General features: G+C 47.7%; 1 protein-coding gene across 1 annotated transcript in view; it reads left to right on the forward strand.

Annotated features, from left to right (window-relative positions):
- Positions 1-453: 453 nt before the first annotated feature.
- Positions 454-26650, forward strand: part of efnb3b (ephrin-B3b) — a 74035-nt gene continuing 47838 nt past the window's right edge. The window contains exon 1 of the mRNA XM_041965105.1: positions 454-1749. Within this exon, the coding sequence (XP_041821039.1) occupies positions 1601-1749 (149 nt within the window). The 5' untranslated portion in view covers positions 454-1600. The remainder of the gene's footprint in view (positions 1750-26650) is intronic.

Raw genomic sequence — 26650 nt, forward strand, 5'->3', positions numbered from 1 at the left:
TTGCTGTGGCAGTTGCATGACATCCTCCTAAGATTTCAGCAGGATCGGTTCAGCACAGTCCTCTTCCAGCTCCACATGTGATGCCACTAAATGCACGGGGGGCGCTCTTGCTCTTCCATCACGGCGTTGAGCTGAGGAGTGCGCACATTGGAGAGCGTGGGGAAAAGTGTGTGTGTGTGTGTGTGTGTGTGTGTGTGTAGGGGGGGGGGGGGGGTTCTTCCAGGCGTTTGAAAGGAGGCAGAATAGAGCGCCAGGGAGTCCAGAGGTCCGAGTTGGGGGGCCTCTGAAACTCAGAGAGGAGGAGGAGAGAGGAGGTGCTGAAAGGGACTCGATACCGCCCCCCCCGAAAAAGCCTGGAAGAATTGCGCTCCGCCAGTGCGCCCTGCCTGCCAGTCGGAGGATGGGGATTTTTTTCCCCCCTTCATTCATCCACGTCCCCTTTTTCCCTCCTCCCTCTCTCAAACAAGCCAGTCGGTCTGTCAATGCGCTGCGAGCATTAGGGCAAGTCAAAGCAGCGGGACTGTGAGGCGGAGAGACGGATGAGAGAAGGAGTGAAGCGCTTTCCACTGGCCGAGAAGCGACGCGTCCAGCTCACCAAACGATGCGCCGCAGCAGATAGGCGTCCATTTCCAGCAGGGGCCGGCGCTCGCAACTCTTCTTTTTTTTTTAACCACTTCGCAAGTTTCACGTTGGCCTTTTGTGCGACATCATTAGAGCTGGGATGCTCTTCTAGCTCTTAGGTTTTGTTTCTCACAGTTTTGCTAGAATTGATTCTTCTAGCCGACTTCTCATCGGTTCGGATCCTGATTTTTCTCTTTTTTATTTTTATTTTCAACGAATCCGTTGCTGAAGGATTTGCGGATTTACAACCTGTGTGTTTTCCAAAGAGGAGAATAAGGATTGTAAGGCGCGTTGACTGAGCCCTCCGAGCATCAAAATGTCTTTATGAGGATGGAGCCGCGGACACGAGTGACATCTTTTCCGTTTTAGACGCTTTACCTCCGCAGTTTTGGCCCGATCTCGACTGCTTCCCTCTAACAGACTGACAGTGTTTCTCCTCAGTCCAGCCTGATATGCTGGAAGGTCGAGCCTCTTGCGAGACAACAAGGTAATGGGAGAGAAATCACACAGAGTCGGCTCAGAGAACAAGGGAACATTGTTCGGAAAAAGACAATTAGGGCGCACCGAAAGGCGACAGAAATAGCTGCTGGGAGGCGATAAATTTCAGAAATCTCGACTGAGTGGAGTTATATTTGAGCCGAAGGGAGCACTGCTTTGGAAAAAAAACACGACTAATGACAAATTGATGGGAAAGTCATGGGATTGGCACTGAAATAGTGCGATCGTGGACGCGCAGAAAAACCGTCGGCTTTGGAGATCCAGACACGCGGATTGAACAAGTTTCAGAGCCCGCTTTCTAATCTGATCCAGCCCAGTTTAGATGAATCGTGGATCCATGAGGTTGCACGCAGCAGGCTTTCACCTCACACTTTGACTGCCTCTACCTATAAGCCCGATCGGCTGTGGTCGCGCATCCATTGTTTTGAGAGTCGCCTCGCAAACAGCATTGAAAACAGAAAAGATTGCCCATTTCTTTTAAATGGGGCTACATATGCTGGGCGTCGGGGTTGAAATGGCGTGTCGGGGGAGTGGGAATGGATTGGGGATCCTGCTGATATTCTTTCTGGATTTACTGGGAACGACGGCCAGCAATATGGAGCCCATCTACTGGAATTCCCTGAACGAAAGGTAAGAGCGGTTCCCACTCGCAGACCTTTTTTTTTTTTTACTGGTTGCTTCATTGCAGGTTTGAACTTGAAGTTTTCCAGCCCACGCAAGCGAGAAAGAGAGAGAAAAACGGATCGAATAATTAGTTGAATTGCATGCTCGAAATATGGCGTGCAACTTTTGCAGAGAAGAGGGGATTTAGGCAACATTTCATGAATGCAACTACCTCGAAGTGCGCTAGTAAGAGCCTGGCAGCAACATGACATAAGAAACACTATAAAGTTTGATAAAGGCTGAGGTTGAGCACAGAGGACAGGCCTGCCGCACACAGTCCCTGTGAGAGGACTCATTATTTTTCCTGCTTATTTCGCCCATTCGTTGCACTTTCTTCCCAACATCCCATGGTCATGTTTACAGCCTACCAGGGTCCAGTGTGCACGGTGGGATTAGATGAATGTGCACACTTTGAGCTGCTGCGTTTCACAGCTGTTGTGAATTTGTCACACTCGCGTTGATTGTTGTGGATAATCCAGCTGCGGTTCGTCTTGCTGCTAAAGTCCCTGTAAGATGGCACAGATAGACGCTGGCTGTGCCATAATAAAGACGCGTGTGACGCTCTAATTGCTGTTGCTGGATGACCTTGATTGAAGCCCAGGCCCCGGGCCGCAGGCCCCTGCAGCACCACCCCGTCTGCCCACCCGGACACGCTCGTTTGCATTTTTTTTTCTTGCCTCTGGAGAAGGTGTCAGGCATTAGCTGAGGAAATGTCATTTTAAACACCTCTCGGCCGTCCGGCCTTAACGACCGACACCACTTTTCTCACACCTCTGCCAATTTCCCAGTGTCTGAATAGACGCCCGGTGGCGGTGAGGCAGGAGGAGGAGGAAGAGGGTGGGGGCGCAGGAGAATAACAAGGCGGCTTGTATGGAGGTGACACCAGGCTTCAATTCTGCAAATCCTGACATGTCTGGGGATAAACTGGGGCGATCATATTTATCAGCCTAATAAATAGAATATGTAGGCCACAGGGCTATCAGCTCCAATGGAACACCAGCTCCCAGTTCTTGTAACTTCAACATTACTTTATGAGTAATGTTGAAGTCCCCCCCCCAAAAAAAAAAACAAAAACTACAACGGCAAATCTAGAGTCAGGCTTACTTTAGGCAGCCTTGCCATGCCTAGCTCACACCCATGCCGGGGGCTTTTTCAGAGACTAACAGGTTTTTAATGTGGCCATGTGCTGCAGGCCGTCCTGCCTCCTTTCTCCCCTCTCCACAGATGTGACTGTGCGTGGGCCCCCGCTGTGGAGCCAGGCATGAAGCCCTTAATGAGGGCTTTTTGTCAGCAGTGGGTGGATTCACCCAACAGGGAGTAGGGTTGGACACGGGAGGGTAATTTTCACTGAGAAGCTAACAGCCGGGGCTTTTGAGGCCTTACAGGTGATTCCACGCCATTGTCTCCTAATGGAGTTTAGTGTTAGGTGGGTGTCAGGGCTTAGTGAATGGGGCCCGGCTTGCAATTAGAGGGGTGGTGGCTTCGACGCCAGACTCCATATTCATTTCCACAGATTTGCTCACTCATATATTCAAAATACAAAGCCTATTGTGTACTATGAAGCTTATTCATGAAGCTTACTATTCATAGTTAATCAGCTTAGTCATTCCTCCTGTTTATTTTCTTGGCCCTTTTACACACTTCCATGTCCTTGTTTCTCCTCGGCGTCTGTGTGACAAGAGCAGAACTTTCGTTTCGGCTGCCTCGGGGCAAAGCGGGTTTTGGCCCTGGGCTGAAATATGTTAAGAGCCCGTGCTTGTCCAAATACTGCGCATCTTCCAAGGACAAAGTCCAGAGCCCACACACATCTGGTTTGTGCTCCTGAAATGAGGCGAAAAGTAAGCAGAGGCAGTAGTCTGTATCAGTCAGGTGCAGGAGCGCATGTATGGTTCACATCTTGTCTGTGTAGCAAATGGACTGTCACGTTGTTAACCTCTAGACCCTTGCTGGATGTGCTGCTTTGAAGTTTAGACCGTCCATCTGCAGCTTCCCTCCGCCGCTCCTTCCATCTTTCTTTCCGCCTCTGTGAGCAATCTCAGGCTCCTTCTCTTCCTCACCTTCTCCTCCCTTCTGTCTTTCACACCTTTCACCTCCTTTCTTCTATTTTTCTTGCTCCCTTGCCGGCTTCCTCCGCCGCCCCGTCTTTTTCCTCCTGCCATTTTTCCGTCTGTCTCTATCTCTGCCTCGCTCCGTCACCGCCGGCCCTCCCTCCCTCCAGTGCAGTGACCAGACGTAGCAAATTGGAAACATGTGTCACATCCAGCCACTAATTATATCGCTACAGCAGCCACTGACACACTCGAAGACGTGTCAGGAGTGACAGAGGTGAAGAGGGAAAGGGGGCAGCCATAGGTGTAGCAGAGGATGCACATGCCTCAGCCTCTACCACCTGGTTCACTCCTGGAATACGAGATAAATAAAATGACCACGCTGCCTTAAGTTGAAGTAAAATATAGTATCAAAATTCCTATGGCTGCATCCACCCTTTTATTGACTGCACCATCAGTTGAAATTACTACGTCCTGGCACAAAGAAAAGAGACAGAGTTGTAGAGGGAGGAATATAAACAGAGACAGGTGCCAGGAGGTGAATGAGAAACAGAAGGAGAGAACGAGAGCAGACACAATCCTAACCCTAAGTAAATCAATACCGGTTAAGTCTCAAGTGCCAATACAGGTTCTGCTCGAGGAAGAGAGAACTGAACCAGAACGATCACCTTGGGAAGCGCTTCCCCCTCAGACATACATTATCCTTATCTCAGCATCTCCTATTATCGGTCTTACACGGCCACCCTAATGAAAGATCGAATCTTACATTACTGCTCAGGGGTAAGGGAGTGGGTGCTGGGGTGGCAGCTGACCCACACACACACACACACACACACAGGGGGATCAAAGATTGGAGTTCACACTGGTGGACACACACACACACACACACACAGAAAATTAATCCATGTAGAGAGAATGTTGGCTTTTGGTCGCTCCTCTGATCGCAGCATATGGAGTTTTGTAGTTTTTGGCCCCTCTGCAAGTTTGATTTCAGCGTCTGTTCTTAAGGCCAAAACCTCTCGTTCACCCCTGCCTCCGCTCACACTTTCTCCCTCCCTCTCTCTCTCTCTCTTTCCATACTTTGGTAAACGGCTGTAGATTATTGTAAACGGCTGCTGAGGGTGGGCGTCTCCTTGCACGGCGCTCCCGGTGACTTGTAATACAACTATTCCCCCTAAGATCCACATTAAAATTTAATCCCCCCTTCCCATTTCTCAATAATTCATTAATCGCCGGCTAATTGGCGCCGGATAAAAGACTAGCTAACTAGGCTAAGTGTTTCAAGTACAAAAACCCAGAGAAAGGACTCCAAAAAAAAAAAAAAAAATCACTGGAAATCGTCTTGGCGAGGGCATTCTGGGACTGAGCGAGGAGAGTGGAATAAGTGTTAGTGGGTCAAACGGGGTGTCATATCAAAGGAGCCGCATTCCAACACCCGTTTATTGATCGCCTGTGTGTTCGACACTCCACACCCGCTCTCACCCCTCCGTAAAATCCACCCGTAGGTTTCCCATTCATGAATAATGAGCGCATGCATTGAGGCTTTTTCTGGGCTGTGTGGATAAGTAAGCAGGAGCCTGGTAAGCCTACACGCATCCTTAGGCTGAATGATTAGAGAATATCCACTGGGTGGGTTTCTTTTTTTTTTTTGAAATTTTAGGAGCGAGTGGGTGTAAAAACAAGAGAACAAATGTAGTGGAGGGAGGAAGAGGAGCAAAGAATATGAACCATATTGCTGGAGCTGCCTGTTAAAGCGAGCAGGCGGCGCCCCCCCCCCCCCCCTCCCGCACTCTCTCCCCCTTCCTCGCTCCCTCTCCCTCGGTGAAAAGGAGGAGTGTGTGGAAGTTTACGAGCTGAGAGCAACAGGAGCTGTGAAAAGAGGATTCAGCTGATGTGGCAGAATGGAAAGGCCAGGGGAAGGAGAAGGAGGAGGCGGCCGATCCGGCCAGAGGCTGGAATCTTTTCCTTTCTCTCTTTGAGCGTCGCAGCCAGGCAGACGGGCTCGCAGGTACGCCGCATGTCTGTGAAAATGCAGACATGCGAGCAGATCCGTTGCGGCCGCAGCTCTCAACAGATGCCTGCGCGCATACACGTAAACGACCCTCGAGGGGCTCGACCTCCCCTCCCATCTATATGTCGGACACGTGTGTAAAGAGCGCGTGTGGTCCTGGTGCATTCCCTTTGTTGCATGCGCAAGTTAGCATTAAACACATGCTGCCACAATGAGATGGTTAGCACAGGAGGGCAGATGTGCGCGCGCACACACACACAGACACACACACAGGAGAGGTGAGGAAATTGGCAGGCGTCACGGACTGTTGTTCCACTCGGAATTCATTCATTATTTTATCACTCGATTATAAGTTTATTTGGCAGGGGCAGTGCACATTCATCAACATCATAACAGCTATAAAGCGGTGTTGTAAATATGCTGGGGTTAGCTAAAGAACTAATTTACTTCCTCAGTCCCAGGGGCTTTAGAAGTGACTTTGGGATTTTGGTAATTGTTAAAAGTGCTGATGATTAGGATGGAGGAGATTAAAAGCGTGTGGCTGGCTGAGCTAGTTCAGAATGTTGGAACACATGCGGGAACAAGCGTCTTCCTTCCCCGGAAACGTGGGCATGCACACAAACAGTCGCGCACTCACAATGCCGGTAGTGGTAACAGTAATCCAGGCCGTGGGTCTGAGGAGGTCACATGTGTCCCAGCATCACTGGGCAGATTGCCCTGGGTGGCTGAACCCAGAGCCCCTTAGCAAAGCCAGCCAACACACACACACACACACACACACACACACATTGGCCTCTCATTAGCTTGCTTCACAGCACACCCTGCCTAAGCAGGATCATCCAATCCTCCTGGCAGCATTTGGACTGGGCCAGGTCAATCCTCCTCCCCCGGGTGACACAGAGAAGCGGAGTGATGGTGTGAGAAGCCAGTATGAAAGTGTGTGTGGAGGCCAGAGGGGTGTATAACGTAGAGGCAAGCCTCTGTCACACTGTTCATCACCTTCTCCACTCCTTCCTGCCTATCCTTACATTGCAGTCTCTCACCTCTTAGCCCTCTCTTCTTCCTCCTCTTCTGTCATCCCTCCACCTTCCCCTCCTTGCTCTTTAGTTTTTTTTTTTTTAGGCTCAGGATCACGAGACTCATTTATGCTGCAGCTCTGCACATCCCCACAACGCTGGGTTGGGCTCGTATTGTAACAGCTACTGTGGCTCCGGCATCATTCCAGATAAACAGGATAGCAGCGGGAGGGAGTTGACGCTGTTGTCGTTTCGTGTGTGTGTGTGGACTCCGGTTTGCGACAGAGAATGTGCTGGCATGTGTGTGTTTGTGCTATGAATACTAAATTGTGTGTTAAGATCTCCAAGCTCTAAGCTGTTCTGATGTATGCCATGAGCACTTGCACTGCAAAAAACCTCCTTCAGATCGTCCTTTTTCTGTCTGTAATTGAGTCGTAAAGCTTTATTTCCTCAGAACGTGAAAAAAAATCTGCCAGTGTGATACGATTATTCAGAATCCGAATTCCACATTCCAACAAGTTCAAGTATTTTCTACAATTAATCTGCATTATCCTCACTTGTTTCGAGATACAGACGCTCAATTCTGGAAAATTCTTGCAAAATTTGATCTCCAAGTTGAAATATTCTTAGAGTTTGCACTGACTTTTTCACCTATTTGAAGAAAATACAGATTTTAAGAGCCTTTTAAGAGAGAAATCGCTGGATTAGATGGAGGTTTCTGGCAGCGCATGTGTGTGTGTTGGTGTGTGTGTCACGTCTTTTCACACCTGCTCTCCCCCCGAGCAACATCGAGGTGGAGCCCTCGTTTGCATAGCCCCACACATGGTTATGCAGAACTTGTAAAATGCAAAACGAAAGACGAGTGTTTTGTCCCCTTATCTCCAAAGTCACTTCCTCAGCAGCCAGAGTTCATTCCAGTTTCAGCCTTTGTGTCCCGTCACTTTCATCAGCGCTGAAACTCCATCACTCTCCTTTCGTCGTCTGCCCATTGGCTGTCAGCGGAGCGCTTTGATTGGACACCGGCCCAAAATGGTTTTGTAACTGAATGTTAAAGAGAGGAGAGAGTGTGTGTGTGTGTGTCTACACAAGAGAGACAAATGAGCAGGTTTGCTGGTGGACAGCTGTGCCTTGTCACAGCTGAAGTTTTGGCAAACATCTACGGCCAATATGAGCAAGGGGGCAGAAATAGAAGAAGTGGGTGTTGTCAGGGCGAGATGTCGAAGAGATAGAGGAGACAGGAGGCCAGCGGAGAGCTGGCAGGGTCAGGGAAGGACGCAAAAAGCATGAAAGACGGCGAGGGAGGGCGACTTAAGAGAGAGATGGATGGTTTGGGAGTGCAGCCTGGTTTGACAGTGGTACTGGCTGATGTGACGCAGCCCAGACAGGGAGCGTGACTGATGATCTATAGGTCACCACCATGACTAGCTGCTTCCTGCTCGCATACAACCGAGCCGGCCCCTCATTCCTCATTACTGACACGTCCCATAATATTTATCCCTGTGAAGTCCAGCATGAAACCTGGTAAGCCTTAAAGGAATTCATTGGGTTTTTGGGCAGAATGAGCCCTTTGATCAACTTAGCGTGGCGCGTTTAAGAGACTGGCAGCAGTTTTCCCACTCTGTATTTACTACATTTCATATGATAAGATGAGACGCCGTAAACATGCGCTGCGCTTAAAGTTCACACACAGTATGCGGGACTCACAGAGGCAGAAATGATGCCAAATGCCTCGTAGCGGACCAGTGTGGTGATAGACTTAATTTGCCAAAAGCTAAATCAATTCCCTTAAAAGAAAGCACCACTGTTCCACTGTATAATCAATATTTGAAGTTCATTGCACTCCAGGATGAAGTGTTGTAATTTACATTCTTTGGTGAACCCACCTTTTCTGGCCTACTTCTGCCTCGGTTTCTGATTTCCTGCATTTCACATTCATAGGGAATCGTCAGTTGTGTTGTTTGTTGGTGAAAAGACGGATAATAATGCAGTGGAATGCAAGACGCCAAGTTTTTCTGAGACAGCATGAGAGGCGTGCTTCTTATTCAAAAGTCAACTTTCTCTCTGGTCTATTGAGGCTACAGTCAAATGGTGTCTCTGCCTCGTCTTTGATGGATTTCATCCTGTGCAATTCTTGGTGAGTCTAGGAGTTCTTGCTCTTTGATTCTGCAAAGTACACTCCAAAACCTGATGTTTGCCTGCATGCTTTCCTTTCATTGCACTCCACTGTAGCTAAGGTGGAACACAGTCTCTGTAAGTCACGTCGGGAATAGCGAAAACACACTGTCAAACGTGGAAATGGACCTGGAAATGCAAGGCACACAGCCAGTAGCTGCTTGTGTAAGTGAAGAAGCGGTTACAGGTGGCGTTTTCTTTAAATATCTCATATTACATTTATATTTTTGGCATAAGAAGCTGTTATCCAGAGATTTGCAGAAACACACAGAGCTGCAAAAGTAAGCATACATGAATCACTCTGCCTGCAAGGAGCCTGGTAACAAAGCAGAGCAACTATTCAGTGCTCGAGTGCAAAATGATACATGGATTTTATTTGTGCGGGGGCTGGTTGGAGGGGGTGTGGATCCTCCTGGCTGTTGCGGTAGATGTTTGGTCTCCTGTGTGGGAGATGTGGAGACCTGTTACTCCAAAGCATCTTAGCGTTAAGATAATCTTTTCCCATTGACTTACAATGGGTCAGCGATGATCCCCATGCTAAGAGGCTTTGGTGGGGAACCCTGTCCTGCTCTGCCCCGCTGCAATAATAACCAGTCATCTCAAAACTTGGCTTACTAATAAACAAACACATTTATTACACCATATGAGCGCGGGCCCACTTCTCTACCTTAGATCATTTGTAATGTTCTCCATCACTAACTCCCAGCACTTTGATTATTTTTCCAGGCTTCACGCGTTCCTCTCCTCAGATGCTCGTGTGTGTGCGCACATATGCATAGTTCTAATTAGGAGGTAAAAGCCCGTACAGTGAGAGAAGTCCATCTGGCTTTGGCATTAGCCCATCATTCTTACAGTCTATGGGAAAACTGACCTTGGCTAGCTGTGCAGGGAAAAACCGAGCTCCATTTCCTGGCTTCTGCATTGAGTATAATTTAAGTAGGGTTGACGTGAAAAAAAAAATGCTTGATTAAGACGGAAATGTGAGATAAGGATTAATCCTTCTGCTCTGGACGCAGGAAGTTTGGGCTTCATGTGGGGCAGCGTGGCCGCTCTCGGTGTGTAGAGATCACGTAAAGGTGGCACGTGCCAGGCGTTCCCATTTCAACTGCTTTTGTGATTTAAAAACTTTGCGCTTGTGGTTCAGCACAGGAAACTTTTGTCTCAAGGTCTCCTGCTCGAGTGTCTCACTGATGCTGAGAAGAAATATGTTTTCATTTCAGTATCGGCATTGCCCTCAGAATATTATTCTCTCAAGGGAACAGTTCAACATTTTGAGAAATGTCCTCATTCACTTTTTTTTTCTGAGAGCTAGATGAGGTGATCAGAACCACAGGACAGAGCTGGAACCAAGAGGCAATTATCCTAGCTTAGCATAAAGGCTGGATAGCAGAGAGAAACAGTTAGCCTGGCTCTTTCCAAAGTTTAAAAATCCACCTATCAGCACCTGAAAACCTCAGTAAATGACACGCTGTATCCTGTTTGTTTCATTTGGACATAAACAGCGATGCAAGGGCGAGCGTTTGTTTGAGGCTTTATGGCATGTTTAGCTAAGCTAATCACCACCTGGCTCTACTAACAGCTTAGCTATCTAAGCTGCATACTTAACGTCTTTGATTCCTTACTTTAAACAATAAGATTTTAGTATGAAAATCACATTAAAGCTTTGTAACATTTTTAGCTAGCTTATGCTATTAGCCACTGTGGCCAGAGGAGAGTTATGAGGTTGAAATTCAGCAAACTGACTCACTCACAGCAATGTCCATCTGAAGTTTGCTGACATAAGCGAACATTAGCAACCATAAGCTAATGGTCATATTAGGCTAAATAAAGCTGTAGCAGCAAAACCAGTGAGTGTGAAATGAGCAAGGGTGCATTTTGTTGCTGATGAGTTTAACTTTTCGTTTGCAAGAGTAAGAACATGCTGCTTTTTTCTTGCCTCGCTTTGACACAAGGCTACGCTGGCCTCCTGGCTTCACAAACCTCTCCCAAACCTGCACTGAATAAACTCAAAAATACACGGTTGTCAAACTAAAACAAGGCTTGTTTCTACCGCTTCCCGGAAAGCGGACGCTTCGCCGATAAAAGTGTTTCAACCTGAAGCGATGATTTAAGGCCAAGTACAAAAGTAAACTAGCTGCCTGCCTCCAAATGGCTGTGTTTTTTGTTTTTTTGGTGGTTTTTTTTGCAGTGTACGACGTGCAGCGCAGTGCTTTGTTGTGTAGGACAAGCAACTCTAACAAGATCCATCTTGTATAGAAAGAGCGGTGAAGTGGATTGTTGTTTCCCTGTCCACATGCCATCATCTGATACCCCGGCACTGGCAGTAATACACGACTCTGAGCTGCTTTTTAGCGGTTTTACCCTCTTTTCCTCTCTCTCTCTCTCTCTCTCTCTCTCTCTCTCGCCTTTGTCCTCATGTCTTCCAGTCGGCGTTCACACACAACAGCGTTCGTATACGCCAGCACACACACACACAGCCGGGCATGCATGCACCCAGCGGAGAGCTTGTATATACACACACACATACTCATGTATGCACAGATGAAAAATGTTATTGCTCTCGGTGCTGGAAAAAGTCCAAGCGGAGGGGTTGAGTTTCTTCAGAACCCCCCCCCACCCCCACTCCGTCAGTAGCATATCCCGCACTCCTTCCTTCCACTCCTCCTTCTCTACTCTCTCCTCCTTCACTTCACCCTCCTCCCTCTGCTCCCCTTGAACAAAAGAGCCCCCCCCCCCCCCACCCCAGCACTTCCACTGAAAGCCCTCACACACACTCGGCTTCGCGCTCTCCCACACGCACTCTTACCCCTCTCGTTGTCTGTAAAACCAGTCCACTTCTCTGCACTAATCCCCCCCTTCATTTCTTTTGTCTTTTCTTTCACTTTCCCTCTCGCTGCCTGGCTCGCCACCAGTGTACATTTCCTTCTCTACATATCCGAGCCGTTATCATGTTACAGCTAGTTGGCAGACAGTAAAATTTCCCCCCCCCCCCCCCCCTTTTTTTTTTTTTAAATTGCTCTCATCTTTTTCTCCTCTTTTTTTTCTTCTTTTCTCCGTCTGGTCCTTTTTGTCTCACTTCTTCTTTGTGGGTGGTTTTTGATGCATCGTCTCTGTTTCTCCTCATTCGCTCATCACCGTCAAGCAGTAAATAGGTCCTCTGTAGTGAAGACAGGATGAATAATCGTGATTGCCTATCACTGCGGTGTCAAAGTAATTTGGGAGTGACTGTGAACCAGAGCTCGGCCTACACACACACACACACACACACACACACACACACACACACACACACACGTACATGCATGAGCAGATGTACCACTCCCTCAACATTTTCTGGAAATCAGGAAACCATTCCCTCATTAGCTATCCCATCATCTAACCTCTCTTCCAAAAACCTTTTTCTTTCCTTCTTTCCTTCTTTCCTTCCTTCTTTCCTTCCTTCTCTCCTTCTTACTCTTGGTACCCGTTGGAGTGCAGCTGTATTGCAGGTCCCCAGCCACAGGAGGGGGGAAAAAAACAGATGGAGCGCCCTCCTTTCTTCCCTTCTTTCATCCTTCCTTTCATTCTTCCCTCTCTCCCTCCTTCCCCACAAAGAAAATCAAGCCAGAAGAATGCTGGTGCGCGGTGAGGGGGGGGGAGGGGGAGATGGGACAAAAGCCTTCCTTTTCCACAGTCTCCCTCTTTCCTTCTTTGGTTTGCCGGTGATGGATGGGTGGCACGACTGTGGGTCACTGTGCCTCCTGCATCATATTTGATGCAGATTTCTGTTGCATGGCGCTGATAACTCTCTGGCAGCGCGGCCTCAGGCTTTGAAAAAGTATGTGTGTTTGTACCTTGCTAGCTAACACACACAGCTGCTGTGGTGTTTGTATTTGGTTCCCATTTTGTGTGTTTCAGTAAAGCCACTGGTCCTAGTTAGGCCCAGCCCATCTGGAGCCTTAGTCCTGGGTGGCCGTTATATATGTGTGTGGCGTGTGTGTACACAGCTGAGCATTGCAGCACGTCCAGTTCAGAGTGTGTGTGTATTCTGGCACTTGGTTAATCATACACATTATCTGATTCTTAAAGCCTTAATATAGCCGCCTCAGCGCAGCCAAACAATGCCACTATCATGCATAAGTGCTGCAATTCAATTGCATTTTTTATGATATCTCCTTTTAATCAAAACCTTTGCTTTCTCCACATGTTTCTTCTTAAATGTAATCATTCTTGTGATGGGCGAGCTAAATCTATTATGGCGGTACTTAGCAAGAACAAAAGAATTCTCTCAAGGTCTTGTTTAAGTGCTTCTGTACCCTCGTGATGCCCTTGCATGCTGAATAGAGCAAGTTTTATGTGTATGTGCGAAGGCTTTTGTGCGAGTGTGATTGTGTGGATGTCAGGCATGCGTCATGCGTGGGTGCGTGCGCTTGTGGTGTACATGCCCTGCGTGGGTTTGTGTACCCCCCCCCAACAACACACTGCTTACACCCCCCTCCCCCCTCTCCATCACTGCATTAAGCATTATTTGCAAAACAACACAATCATGTGAGACAAAGCAAGGTTTCTGGGCGAGCGTGAAAAGAGAGTGAAAGCTACAGAAACTGGCCTGTACCACTTGACCCTATCGGGGGGGTGATGAGGTGGTGATGAGGTGGTGTGGTGTGGTGTGGTGTGGTGTGGGGGGGGGGGGCGTAAGCCAGGGGAGAGATAATCCCTCCAGTCATGGCGGCCCCGTGTGCTCGGTTCTAACGTGGCGCACTGGGCTGTCAATCACTCAACAAAGCTGTCTGTAAGGGGATTATGAACCCACGGACCCTCCCTCCTCTCCCTCAACCCTCTCTTTTTCTCCTCCCATTGCCTTTTCCCCTCTCTTCGTCTCCCCATTCATTTCCCCCGCGTTCTCCCAGGCCGTCTCTTGCATCCCGCCCCTGTTTCCCACCTTCAGACCTGCCTGTCAGTCCCCTTGTCCACTGTCCTCTCACAACAAAGTGCGTCTTTCTCCCTGCACACATTTTGCTTTGCTGTCTGAAGCTTAGTTTATCTTCAGCTTTCCATCCGTCCTCCCTCTGTCCTCCGTAAGCCCTGTTTCTCTCCCTCTCTCTCTCTCTCTAAAGCCCCTTTCGCTCTTTCTCTATCTCTTCGTCCCACCCGTGCATTATTGCTCACCTAGACAAGAGACAGGTGTTTGTGTGTGTGTGTGTGTGTGTGCGTATCCGTGTGTGTTTTTAGGAGGTGACAGGTGTCCCGTACTCCTCGGCCCTGCACCCACACACAAAAACGAGAACAGGAAAAGCAAGGGCAGATGAGCACAAGTGCAGATAATGAGCTCGTTCTCTAATTTTTATCGTCACGCTCGTGGTCATTCTTCACTTATGTGCTCCGCCTTGCGTGGAGACACACACCCTGCAAGGGAATGGCAAAGAAACACACGAGCATCCCAAAAGATGCATCTTTGAATGCAATTACATCCAAAAAACAACTATTTTAGCACGCAAACCTTGACTCACACCTTTTTTTTTTTTTTTACAGCTGTCTTTCCTTTTTGTGGCCTGTGCACCCTCAAAACACACACCAAGCCGTCGCCTGGCTAAATGTCACCCCTCCTATAAATGTGATGAATAGCTGGCAGTCCTATCTTATCTCTCTGTCCTCAACTATGCTGTTTTCAACCCAACCACAGCTTCCTTCGGCCCCTGCAGGTGGTGACAGAAACCCCTCCTCCCGCAGTCACTCTCCATTAATTCCCTGTTTTTCCTCATCGACTATCTCTCCGTCTATCTGTCTGTTTATCTTAAACGTCTTTCAGGGCGCCGACGAGCTCTCACTCTTCACCTCCTCGAACCGGTTCGCCCACCTGTTGTCCTGTTGTATCATCTCCTTTTGTTTTCAGCTTCGCTCTCTGCTTTGCATGCCCTGTCTCTCTTTCTCTGTTTCCCTGCTCGCTGATAATCTGACCGGTTCGCCCAGTAGGTCACGTTAAGTGGTTTAATCTGCCCCAAGCCTATGAATAATCTTGCTGCTTTAATCTAACATCCAGCAGTCGGGCCTGCATCTGAGATTGAAGGGTCACTTTTATGTCAAGTTCTGTTTAATTTCAGGTTGCCATTAAGGGATCCTTTTTTAAGGTTCAGCTACAGCCTCTTTTAATGCAAGTCTTAGTATTTTAAAGGTATTTCTTTATGTAAAAAAAATGTAGAAAGAACTGCACTCCTTTCCTTCCTCTTTGTCTTTCTTAGTATTCTTATCGTTTTATTGGATTTATTCACAGACTTTTTCATTTAGATTAGATTTTTTTTTCCTACCACAATTTTAAACCTCATTTCAGTTTATCCAAATGTGTGTTTCATGGCTAGATTTAGACTTCTTGTTAACAATAATAACCCTGAAGGAGACTATGATGCAAAGAGACTTCAATTTAGAAAAAAAAAAACAACCCAACAACAAATTGACGGGGAGATGCTGAGATTTAACAGCCATTCATTTCACCATTAAGAGAGCGAGATTCGACAGCGGCGAAGAGTGAAAGTGAGGGAGAGGGGAGACGAGGGAGAGACTTAATGTGGGTGACAGGGTTGTTATCTAGCAGGCAGCTGATGGTTTTAACAGCTGTATTATCTTGTGTATCTTATATTGGATTAAGCTTCATTCTCTTCCACGCGTCGCACTCTGATTGACGCTCTGATTAAAGACATCCACTGGCAGAGATGCAGAGACGGAGGGAGGGAGAGAAATGGGAAAGAAGGGTGAGGAAGAGAAAGAGGGAGATCCGGGGGGAAAAAACAGGGTGAGGAGCAATGCCTGAACTGGGCCAGTTCCGACTGATATGGAGCACAGGGTTGAACGTGAACTGCATTTCCTATGGTTGCCTCACAATAAAAGGCTCCCACTGGTTCGCTGGTGTAAAACTTTTAATTTGAAGCTTCAGCAGCAGGGAAAGTTCAGTTTGCATCAGCAGTAACTTTGATTCGGACATAAAGCTGTCAGCAAACAGTAAAATAAGGCTGATTACCAGAAGCCATCAGATAGAAGGTACAAAAGTAGATTTTTCCACACCCATGAACCTTGTTCTGTTAAAGAGGGCCATCAAGCAGGACGACAGCAGCATGGCCGTCGTCGTGGAAATGCATGCGTTCATGGCTTGGCGCACTTTGGTGCAATTAAAGTGGGACAACCCAGGCCACATGGAAAAACAGCATAAGCCAAAATAGGCTTGTTTCCTTCTCAAACAGGCCGCTGTAGGTGAAAGGCGAGGGGTGACAGGATGTGTGAGGTACAACTTGTGGTCTAGCTGTTGGAACAGAGCTTAGATTTCTGCCAGCACTTCCAAAATCCTCTGGCCATAAATAGTATGTACAGAGCCCAGCAGGTAATTTGTGCACATGAAGCACCACCAGTGTTTTGTCTTACAAATTAGCAATTCGCACCCTCAAATGAATAATTCTCGCACGTAATTCATAATTTGCTGCATGTGCGTGCTATTAAGGCACCTGGTTAAGCGCACTGGCAGCTTTTCGCTCCAGCTCGAGCACTGATGAGGAGCAAAGACCGGGGAGAGATGAAGGGAGGAAGAACGCGGTGGGGGTGGGAGGAGAGGGAGGAAGGAGGGTAAAGAATGAAAAAAGAAAAAGAAGAAGAAAGGTAAAAGATGAGAATGTGTCATACCTCTTATTAGAAACTGTGACTCTGATCTATTTGGTCTCATCTCACACCTCCGCCTTTGCGCATCACTTTCTCTCTCACTTCTTTTCTTACCCACTCTCCCTCCCTCTCGCTCTCCCTCTTCCCTCCCGACGTCTCTCTCCCATCCTCTCCAGCTCTCTCCCTCTCTTCCTCTGCTTTCCCTTTGTCACACTTGTATCTATCTCTCGCTATTTCTCTCTCTCTTTCATACCCTGCAGTCTCTCACCAGCAAAAAACTTCTCATGCTCAGTTTGGTGTGCAGCCTGTCAAGCCTGCTTTGAATACACACACACACACACACAAACACACACACACACACCAGCATATACTCGTATAACTCTAGCATACAGCCAAGGGAATAATAGAATCAAGGAATACTCTGAGATAAAGCGGAGAAGGGGGGCGAATAAAAGGATAAAGCAGACTGAGAGGGATAGAGTGCTTCATATTATTAATTTAGCTGGAGAAAGAGAAAGAGAGGGAATTTCTTTCAATCCCTCCCCCTACACTGCTGCTTCCATAGAGCTCTATAGTGGCACACAATGGAGAGATTGGAGCAGGAGGGGGGAGAACCAGAGAGGTAGAGATAATCCATCCTGCTGTATAAACCACAGAGTTAACTGTTTCATCGCTTTTATTCCTCCGTCATCATGCCTCTCAATCTAATTTCCATCTATCCTTTCTGTGCTGTCTTTCATTTACTTTCCCTCTATCTTTTTTTTCCCCTTCCCCCTCTTCATCTCCGTCCTCCCATCCCTCCCGTAGCTCCTCCATCTACCTCTCTGTGGGCTCTCTCCCTAATCCGCCAAACATTTTCTTCCAGACCTATAGACTAGAATAAACCTGCCCACATCCAGCCAAGCGTGTTTCTGCACACACACACACACACACACACACACACACACACACACACGCGCGCGCACACACACCGCTCTTTGTGTCCTATATGCATGCATCACATGCCCGTGTATGATTTCGGTGTGCGGTTGAGAGTGTATGTTCGCAGTTGGCAGCCCACTTGCCCGTCGAATTTGGCAGAATATCGCCTCATCTGGCACAGGAAGAAGGAAGGGCGTCCCATAGCGAGGGATTACACCGACTTACACGCACACACATACACACATTTATTGGCACATATTTGCACATTAAGAAATGCAAAGCCCCACGCTCTCAGCCACACACGGACTTATTTGGGGTGGCTCGCTCATTCAGACGCTGAGATATCAGTTTCTCTAAATTTATTAGCAGACGTAGCATGGGCTGAAAAAGTTTCAAGTTCAGTCAAGAAAATATAAACCCACAAAAGGCAGTGTGCATCACTCCCTGAGGCTTAATGTGTTGGAGAAAGAGTAAATATTTTTATCCACATGCAGAGAGAAGTCTACCCTTCTTTATGTTGCCATAAACCAGGCTGTCTCGGCAGGATGTGTCTGGCGTTGTGAAGCAGCTTTCTAGCCTCCCTGCCCAACAAGAAGTGAAATGCCAATGAAATGCATTTTTGTAATGGGCCTGCTGACAGCGCAGCAGCTACAAGCACCGGGAGGAAATGGTCTCCAGAAGCCTGTTACTGTAAAGTGTTTCTTTGTCTCTGAAGAAAGATGCAGGGAGCTGGTGGGAGGAGGGCTGGAGGCGGGGGAGCAAGGCCCGGCCCTTTGTGTGAACCTGATTGATAGGTGTGTCTGACCTTTAGCACCTCTTGAGAAATCCAACAAGTCATTCTCTCACCTTATATTTAGTCCCCTCCATATCTGCTTCACACACACACACACACACACACACACACACACACACACACACTTTCAGACAGGCCCTGGATGGAAACCTAATTCTGTCTTTTCTTTCTCTCCTTTTCAAAAACCTCCCAATTACAGCCACTCCATTTTCCACCTCCCTTCCTCTCTCCTTCTCCCCCTCCCTCCTTTCTTAACGAGCAATCTCGTTAATGTCAGAGTGCCTCTTTCTCTCTCTCATTCTTTCTCTTATTCAGGCTTTTGGCCCATAGAGAGAGAGAATGAGAGAGAAATGAAGAAGTGGAGAAGAGATAGAGAAATCAGAGCTCAGCTGAAAGAACAAGTGCTGGATGAGAGAGGTTGAGGGAAGGCAGGGTGTGGGCACAGAGAAGCCAGAGCCTCCATAATAATGGCCAGACAAGTGTGTGAGATTACTGCCCTGGTTTCAGGGGGGACATAATTATATGCTGCACAGGCTGTCAGAGAGAATGAGATGAGGGGGGCAGTATTTAGTGTTGCACCAGTGAGAGATTGGTGAGGCGAGGGCGACGACTAAATCTGCACCACAGCGTGTGCGGTTCCGGACCTGTGTGTGTGTGCGTGCGTGTGTGTGTGTGTGTGTGTGTGTCCGTGAGATGAGTAATGTTAAGCCATTGAAAGCTGTAAATTATTCAGAGGCTTCATGCATGGAAACATTATAATTCCATGTCTGAGCGTGAATTACCCGCCGTTTTACCCCCAGGCACATATCTCACTCTAGCCCAAGGCCTCATGGGAGATTAAAGGGAGTAAATACTATGGAAGCTGGACCAGCATATAAACCACATGGAGCGGCCAGATACCCCACCTCAGCTGCAGTCTGAATGGAGTCGGTTTGAATCCACCTGACTGCTTGTTATCTCTGTCTGCGCTAACCAAGAAGAAATGACTATATTAAAATCAGGCCCTTCTGGTGATTGGTGTCAGGTGGCTAAAGCCTGAACTTCCCACAGAGTGAAAGCTGGAGAAGCTTCCAATTCATCAAGTTCAATTACCGCATGAGCTACATACTTATATGTTATTTGCCGTCCGTGCTTCACCTCGCATCTCCTTTATTTGGACTTGTGGAAGGAAAAGGATCTCCAGTGAGAAATTTTAGTGTTAGCGTTTGGATCTATCATGGGTAGGGCACCATATTGGAAGAAGCTGTTGCAATAATTTTTTAGTGCAATATATATCTCAATATGAAAAAATACAGGAGTTGTCTCCAGATGACTGGAGTGGCTCTGTTTGAAGAATGAATCATTCTAGAAAATTTTGAAGCGGTTTTGACGCTAAAATGAGAAAAGGAGTGCTGACAATAACACTGACTATCCTCTCCATGCATCACAGTGGTTCAGCTAACTGCAGCTAACTTAAACTTAATGATAGATGATTAATTAAATCTGGTGGTGCTGCTGTTGTGCACCGCGCTCACTCTGGAGATATAATCATCACCATATCGATCCTACTGCTCAGTGATTGCTGCAGGTATTTAATAATAAGTCTTAGTCGCATTTAAAGTTGCACTATTTATGGACATTTCAATTTGTAATAGATGTGAAATTGTAAATTGAATGAGACAAACCCTAGCATGCACGAAAGGTGTGAAGCCATGCACGCTGTGTCTTTGCATAATGTCTATGGACCAATTTGCATGCTCAAATATGGAAAAATGTGTGGCGCTCTGATGGTGGACTTTATCCTATGTGCAGTGAAAGACTGTTGTCTTTGAGGCTTCCTCTTTTTTTTTTGATGTGGAATTTGTTCGGACGGTGTCAGAGGCCGAGAGCCGAGAGCTGGTGTCTCAGGAGGCCAGCCAGGAACATGCTAATGATTGTCAGTTCCAATGGCGCTCCAAGCTAGCTGGGAGAATAATGATACCCAGTTTATTTAAGGAACGTACTGTATTTATAGAATCATCTCCCGTCTCATAGCTGTCTGAAAAGCATGGCTCTTTGTGAGGCAGCAGTTTATACTCCAGCAGAGCAGGCTTATTTAAAAGTGGATGATGCAACACGGCTAAAAAGCCACGATAGGTTTCTGTTTTTCTCCGGCTCTCTGTTGCCTCGAGGGTCAGCGCTATCAAAAGGTTTTTCAGAAAGGTCAACGGCTCAAACTCGCGTGTCACCAAACTTGAGCTTCACACGAAAGATCCACATGCTTTCACTTCACCCCTGTGAGTGAATTTCACCTTTTGCAAAATGCTGGTGGCATTGGGCCTTTATGCGTGCGGTATCATGGCAGCACAGCATACCGTATGCTTATAAAGCCGGCTGCAAAAGGGCACATGAGGGTGGTGGTGGATTTCTAGCCTTTTCATTCAGCCTGCACTGTGCCAGCGCTGCTGCATTCACCTGCAGACACTGACACGCAGTTTTATGGCCGTTGCCGGGCTGTCTAAATACATTGTGGGAAATGGACTGGAGCAAACCGCTAACTTATGTTGACACGACAGGGCGAGCAAATACGGGTTCACCAAAGATGTAAATTACAACACATTAAACGTCGCACACTGGGAATATATAGCAGAACGTTCCTTCAATCTGCAGCTGGTGGTCCGTCTTCATGCCCTCCTCCAACTGCGTTGAAGCTTTTTCCTCGCAGGTCTGTCTCCTCCTCGCAGCTGACAGGAACTGAAGTTTGGGAGACTCGGGGTTTGGAGTTGTTGGGCGTGTGGGTTGGGTGGTGTTGGGTGTGAGTGGGAGGTGAACTAGCATGCGGCATTAGTTCTGCTTGAGCTGATGTGTTAATTAGCCAGCCGGGTGCATAGATAATTAATGAGAATCATGATTAATGACTGTACAGTATGCATGGCTAAGGCGGAACGCAACTCACTGATAAGGCAGAAGGAGGAGGAGGATCACTGGCTCTTCACCCTCTGCTCCGTGTGAGAGTGTGTGTGTGTCCGCAACATGTTTGCTTGTAAGTGTTTGCACATGTGAGTGTGTGTATCTGACCAGTGTGTGTGTGTGTGTGTGTGTGTTGCCAGGCATGGGCGTCGATGCCAGTATGAGTTAGCAGGCATGGCAGTCGGTAGGCCTAATAACAGACTGCAGCAGGTCAGGGGGGCATTTAACACTTCTAAACACACTGGCAGAGCTGCCCACTGATGCCAGATCAGAAGGAAGACCTCACACACAGATCAACAGAGGAGTGAAAGACAACAAAATTGATCTGTTGTTGTTCTACATTCTTTCCCGGGCTGAATGTTTTTTTTTAAGCCTTTACACTGCAAACACTGTCCTTCACGAGTCATATTTGTCTGTAATCAAGTCCTTTAAAGTCTTACTTTTTTTTTTCTTTTTGCTTATTTTCCAAAACCAAGTGTTTTTTCTTGAGTCTAGCACAGCCACCTTTCTTGTTTCAAGATGCATACACTTTAAAAAGTTGAATTCAGTTTTGGAGGTTGAAATATTCTTACTGCGTTGGCCGATGGCAGAAGGTTTAAGGACCCAGTTCAGACAGAAACTGCTTAAAAACGAGTGCTGAACATTTGCTGGTTTAATGGAATGAATCTTTGCATTTTTAACTGTTGGTCGGTCAAGATGAGCATTGTGAAGACGTCAAATTGTGATGGGCTGAATGTTAATCCTTAGTCGCAGCACTGCTGATATATCATTCCATTTCTGTTGAGCAACATTAAGTCCTTGTGGTGAGAGGAACTACCCCTGAAGTGCAGATCCTAGATTTTTGAGGCCATAGGACAATTTCCCGCTGAGGAGATATAAAATATTACATTATTTAAGGCGATTGCATAAACTCAGTTTGCATATTAGGCAATTTTTCAATCTTATCTCAAATTCCCTGGCAGAGCAGGATCAGACTAGATGACTAAATGAAATTAATGTGGGGTTAAACACTGCCCAGATAGCATTCTTCCTTTTCTGATTGAGTTCAGAGACTGACGTGGGTTGATCTTATAGATCAGTGAGTGGGTTCGCTCTCCAGCTGTGCTGTGTACTGAGTATGGATAATCAGAGAGATGTGTATTTGGTGGATAGGAGGATCCACTAAATGGCAAACATGACAGTCTGAGATGAGGGAGAATGCACAGAACAAACAAAACATCGAGCCACAACAGCCAACGACGCCCAGTGTTTATCTGCAATTTGTTCGCCATGAATACTAACTCAGCAGTGACATCACCGCCCGTGGCAAGAGGTGGTTTGACCGCTGACCGCACGCACAATCGAGGCCTTGACCTCTCATTGGTGCGACCTGCAACTTATGATACCATCTCATCCAATGAGGCCGAGGCTTGGGAACAAGCTGAGAGGGGAGGGGGGGGGGGTCAGAGGGGGCCGACATACCGCCGCTCGCCCTGTGTGTGTGTTAATCTGCTTTGTCTGGCAGGATGCACCATCAGCACTCAAGCGTGACCCTTAACCTCTAACCTCAAATGCTGGTGGATGGGGTGTGGAGCCCCCCCCCCGACAGCCATTAACAGAGAGCGAGAGTTTTTAGGTCTGGGGCGTGCAGAGGGAGAGGAACTACATTTAAGGGTGTTTGTGTATCCGTGGAACGGAGGGTGGGGGCTGGTGGTAAAAAAAAAAAAAGCGAGATTGAGGAGGATGGAGATGAGAAGCGAGCGAAGACGAGGAGACGTGAAGAACAGTGTGTAGTGTACTTTCTTCTCTCTCCTCTCCCCTCGCTCTGATGAGGAGACAAATAGCTATTGTCATCTAAGAGATGCTGGAAAAAGCAGCTCGCGCTCACGCTCCCTTTGTCTTCCGGCTCTGTGTTTGAGAAGGGATGACAAAGGCCATTTTCATGCTCTGCGTCTATCTCCGTCACCTCCTCCTCCTCCTCCTCTCCCTCTCCTCTCACTTTTAAACCTCTGTCCTCCAGGCTGCCCTCCTCTCCTTTCTTCCCTCTCTTTCTCACGCTGAGCCGTCTCTTTAGTCATGCCTTTCGCCTTTTCCTTTTCTCTCTCGCTCTCCCCTGCTATGTCACCGCGTCCTTGCCTTCAACCCTCCGCTGCTTCATCTCCCCACCGTCCATCCATCTTTCCCACCTCGCCCCCCCCCCCCCCCCCCCCCCCCCCCCCCCCCCCGTTCGCCCTCTCACCTGCCACACTCCTCTGCCGGGGGTCGCCCTAATTATTCCTCGCTCATCTTTTTTCCATCTCACACACACACACCTGTAGCTCAGCACGACACCTCGCACTCTTTCATCCGTCCCTCCTTCTGTTAACGACTCTCCTCCCTGTTCTGCATCTCTGCCCCCCCCCCTCGCCCCTCCTAAATTTTCAGCATATTTTCCACTCTTGCACAAACTTACGTAAGTCCTGAGCTCTCCGTGTTTTTTCTCTAATTCCACGTTTGCTCTCTTTTCCTGCACTTGTTCCGTTTTTCCTCCCCGTATCTGATGTTGCACCTGTTTATGCGCCTGCTGCCTCTCTTTCTCGCCATCTTCCTCTCACTTTTAGCTGTCAATCAACAAGTCACAGAGGTTTCCTTTTTCTGCCAAGAACATAAACATGCACCCGATTTGAACCAGTTGCACTCAATCCAATTTCTCTCTTTGAAGAAATGAGAGTGTTGCAATCCGGAGATTTGCGTGGCTGCAGAGGGAGATGTTCGTGGAAAAGCAGATAGGAGGAAAACTATTCCTCCTTCCTTCTCCGTCTCACTCTCTCATTGTCAGCCAGTGGTCTCTCTGGAGTTCCCTCGAAACAAAGGGAGGAATAAAACAGTATTTTTAGACCCTTTCATTTTTCATTACCATAATGACTTGGGCTTTGTAGAATCTTTTCATGTATATTTGACTGTGTGTGTTTGTGTTTGCGTGTGCTCAACAGGGTGTGCAGGGTTTTTTCTTTTGCTGCACTGCCGCTCTCCCCACTCAGGAGCCCAGAGGTTGAAAAAGAGCATGCACGCACACACACGCACACACACGCACGCTGCAAATCAGTCATACTCATCCCCAGCCGTGCCTCCTGTCTATTTATTCCTCGATTCATCCGATTCTTTATTTATTTTACACGCTGCTTCCTAATGCAAATAGGTTTGTCTGCTCCCTGCCGAACTGTGGGAGCAGCATGGGATCCGGAGTGTGTGTGTGTGTGTGTGTGTGTGTGTGTGTATGCGCGAGTAAGTGAGTAAGTGAATCTATGTGCATGTGGGAGGATGGGTGAGAGTTTATATGTGTGTGTGTTTGTCTGTGTGTGTGTCTGTGGGACCCAGTGAGTAATAGAGCCAGAGTCCTTATCTGTCACCAGAGAGCTGCCTGGCTCTCTCTCAGCTGTCAATCATCCAGCCCTAGAGACAAACACTCTGCTTCAAACACTATGAGAGGCAGAGAGAGAGGGAGGGAGGATGAGGTAAAAAGAGAGCAGGGGGGAGGTGGAGGGAGAAGGAGCAGGGAGGAGAAGGAGGGATAAGAAAAAGATGGAAAGAAAGTGAAGGAGTGCAGCGAGGGGAGGCAGGTGTGGAGGGACAGGAGGGAAGTGAAGGACAAAAGGATAGAAATTGCGATAAAAGTGAGGCAGAAGGCGGGAGGGGAGGGGAGGTGGTGTTATTTCAACACCTCTGTTGTGTGTTCTTCAGGCCCCGCAGGTAAACGAGGAATGGAACTTTAAAACACTTCACCTGCATGAATTAGACAGGCCCCTTGAAAATACCCGGGCGACTTTTGAAAAAGCCACTCTTTGCAAAGTAAAGTGGGAGAGAAGTGGTGAGGTATGCGCACGGACGTGCTCAAGCACACGCCCACACACTGCCATGCACTCACTCACACACACACACACACACACACACATACTCTGGCAGAACTATCAGCACTGAAATATTGGCATGACATACTTCAATATCCTGACGTGAGTGAATAGGATTTTTGATGACCTGGAGGCTTTCTCTTTCAGCATGTTTGTGTGCGGGCATGTGTGTGTGTGTGTGTGTGTGTGTGACTGCACTTGTGCATGTCTATTTGCAGTTGACGCAGCCATCAGCTCGCCCTAGACCCTATCTGTCCTACTTTCCTGGACGCATCCATCCCTCCCCGCCTGCTCGGACTCTCTGCTCATGCAGCGGGCTAACTGTTGATTTTACCGCGGGGCTCCACAACCCCTGGGTCGAGCCGGGACTGCCGCTCCAGCGCTTTCCCCTAAGCCCTTAAAGCTTCCTTCAGCCGGGAGCGGGGTGAGGCATTCGGGCGGGGGTGAGGAGGGGGGCTGGAGAGCCCAAAGGGGAGGGAAAAAAGAGAGGGAGCAGCAAAGGGTTTGAGCCCCAAATCGCTTCAAGATGCGTTCCAGTGGAGTCAGAGTAGCTGAGAGTCTGCGAGTTGGGTAGCGCTGCTCGCAGCCTGTGGGGAAACCGAATGGAAGCCAGGTTCCCATTTCAAATGGTGGATTAAGCACTGCTGCAGATACACAGGCCCCTGTTGGGATACACATAGCAAACACACATATCATTGGACTTATATGTCTATGAAGACCTTCTTGAGAGTATAATAATTCCCTTACCATAAACTAACCTTACTCTTAACGTAAACATGTAGCTATTTCTTCTTTTATCTTCAAATTTAAGACTGGATTATTTAAAAAAAAAAAAAAAGTACAGAATAAAACAACCCCAAATGTTGCCGCTTAAAGGAACAGAAACGGCTTCCAGTGTGAAGCTCGAGCCAGGACATGGTTAGCTGTTAGCTTAGCAACAAGACTGGAAACAGGGCAAAAACAGATAGCTCTTTCCAAAGTAAACATTTGCCCACCAGAACCCCTGAAGCTCACAAATTAACATGTTTTATCTCGTTTGTTTAATCAGCATGAAAACAGAAGTGTAAAAGCTGCGGTTTCAGACGGGGTTGTGTATGTTTCTCTGCTGGTTGCCAGACAACCTCTCGGTGGCAACAAGACGCCCGGAAGATGCTGCTCCAGCAGATTTTTTTCTAGCTGCTTCCCCCTGCCACCAGTCTTTAAGCTAAGCTAAGCTACATTTCCTAGCTGTAAATTCTTATTCAGTGCACAGACATGAGAGTTGAGAGTAACCTCAGGCAGAAACTATTAAAACACAGTTGTGAGTGAGTCACACTGTTGGGATGGGTCACATGGTCCTTCATAATGATGCTCGTGGGCACAGCAGTTTATTTTAAGTCAGTCCCACTTATACCGTCTTACCACCGGAAATATCATGTGCGTATTAATCCGCAGTTGAAAACATTCTCCTGTGTCAGTAACATTTGCTATAGCACCCAGCTGCTCCAGGCAAT

This window comes from Chelmon rostratus, chromosome 23 (assembly GCF_017976325.1).
Source record: "Chelmon rostratus isolate fCheRos1 chromosome 23, fCheRos1.pri, whole genome shotgun sequence".
Classification (NCBI taxonomy): domain Eukaryota; kingdom Metazoa; phylum Chordata; class Actinopteri; order Chaetodontiformes; family Chaetodontidae; genus Chelmon; species Chelmon rostratus.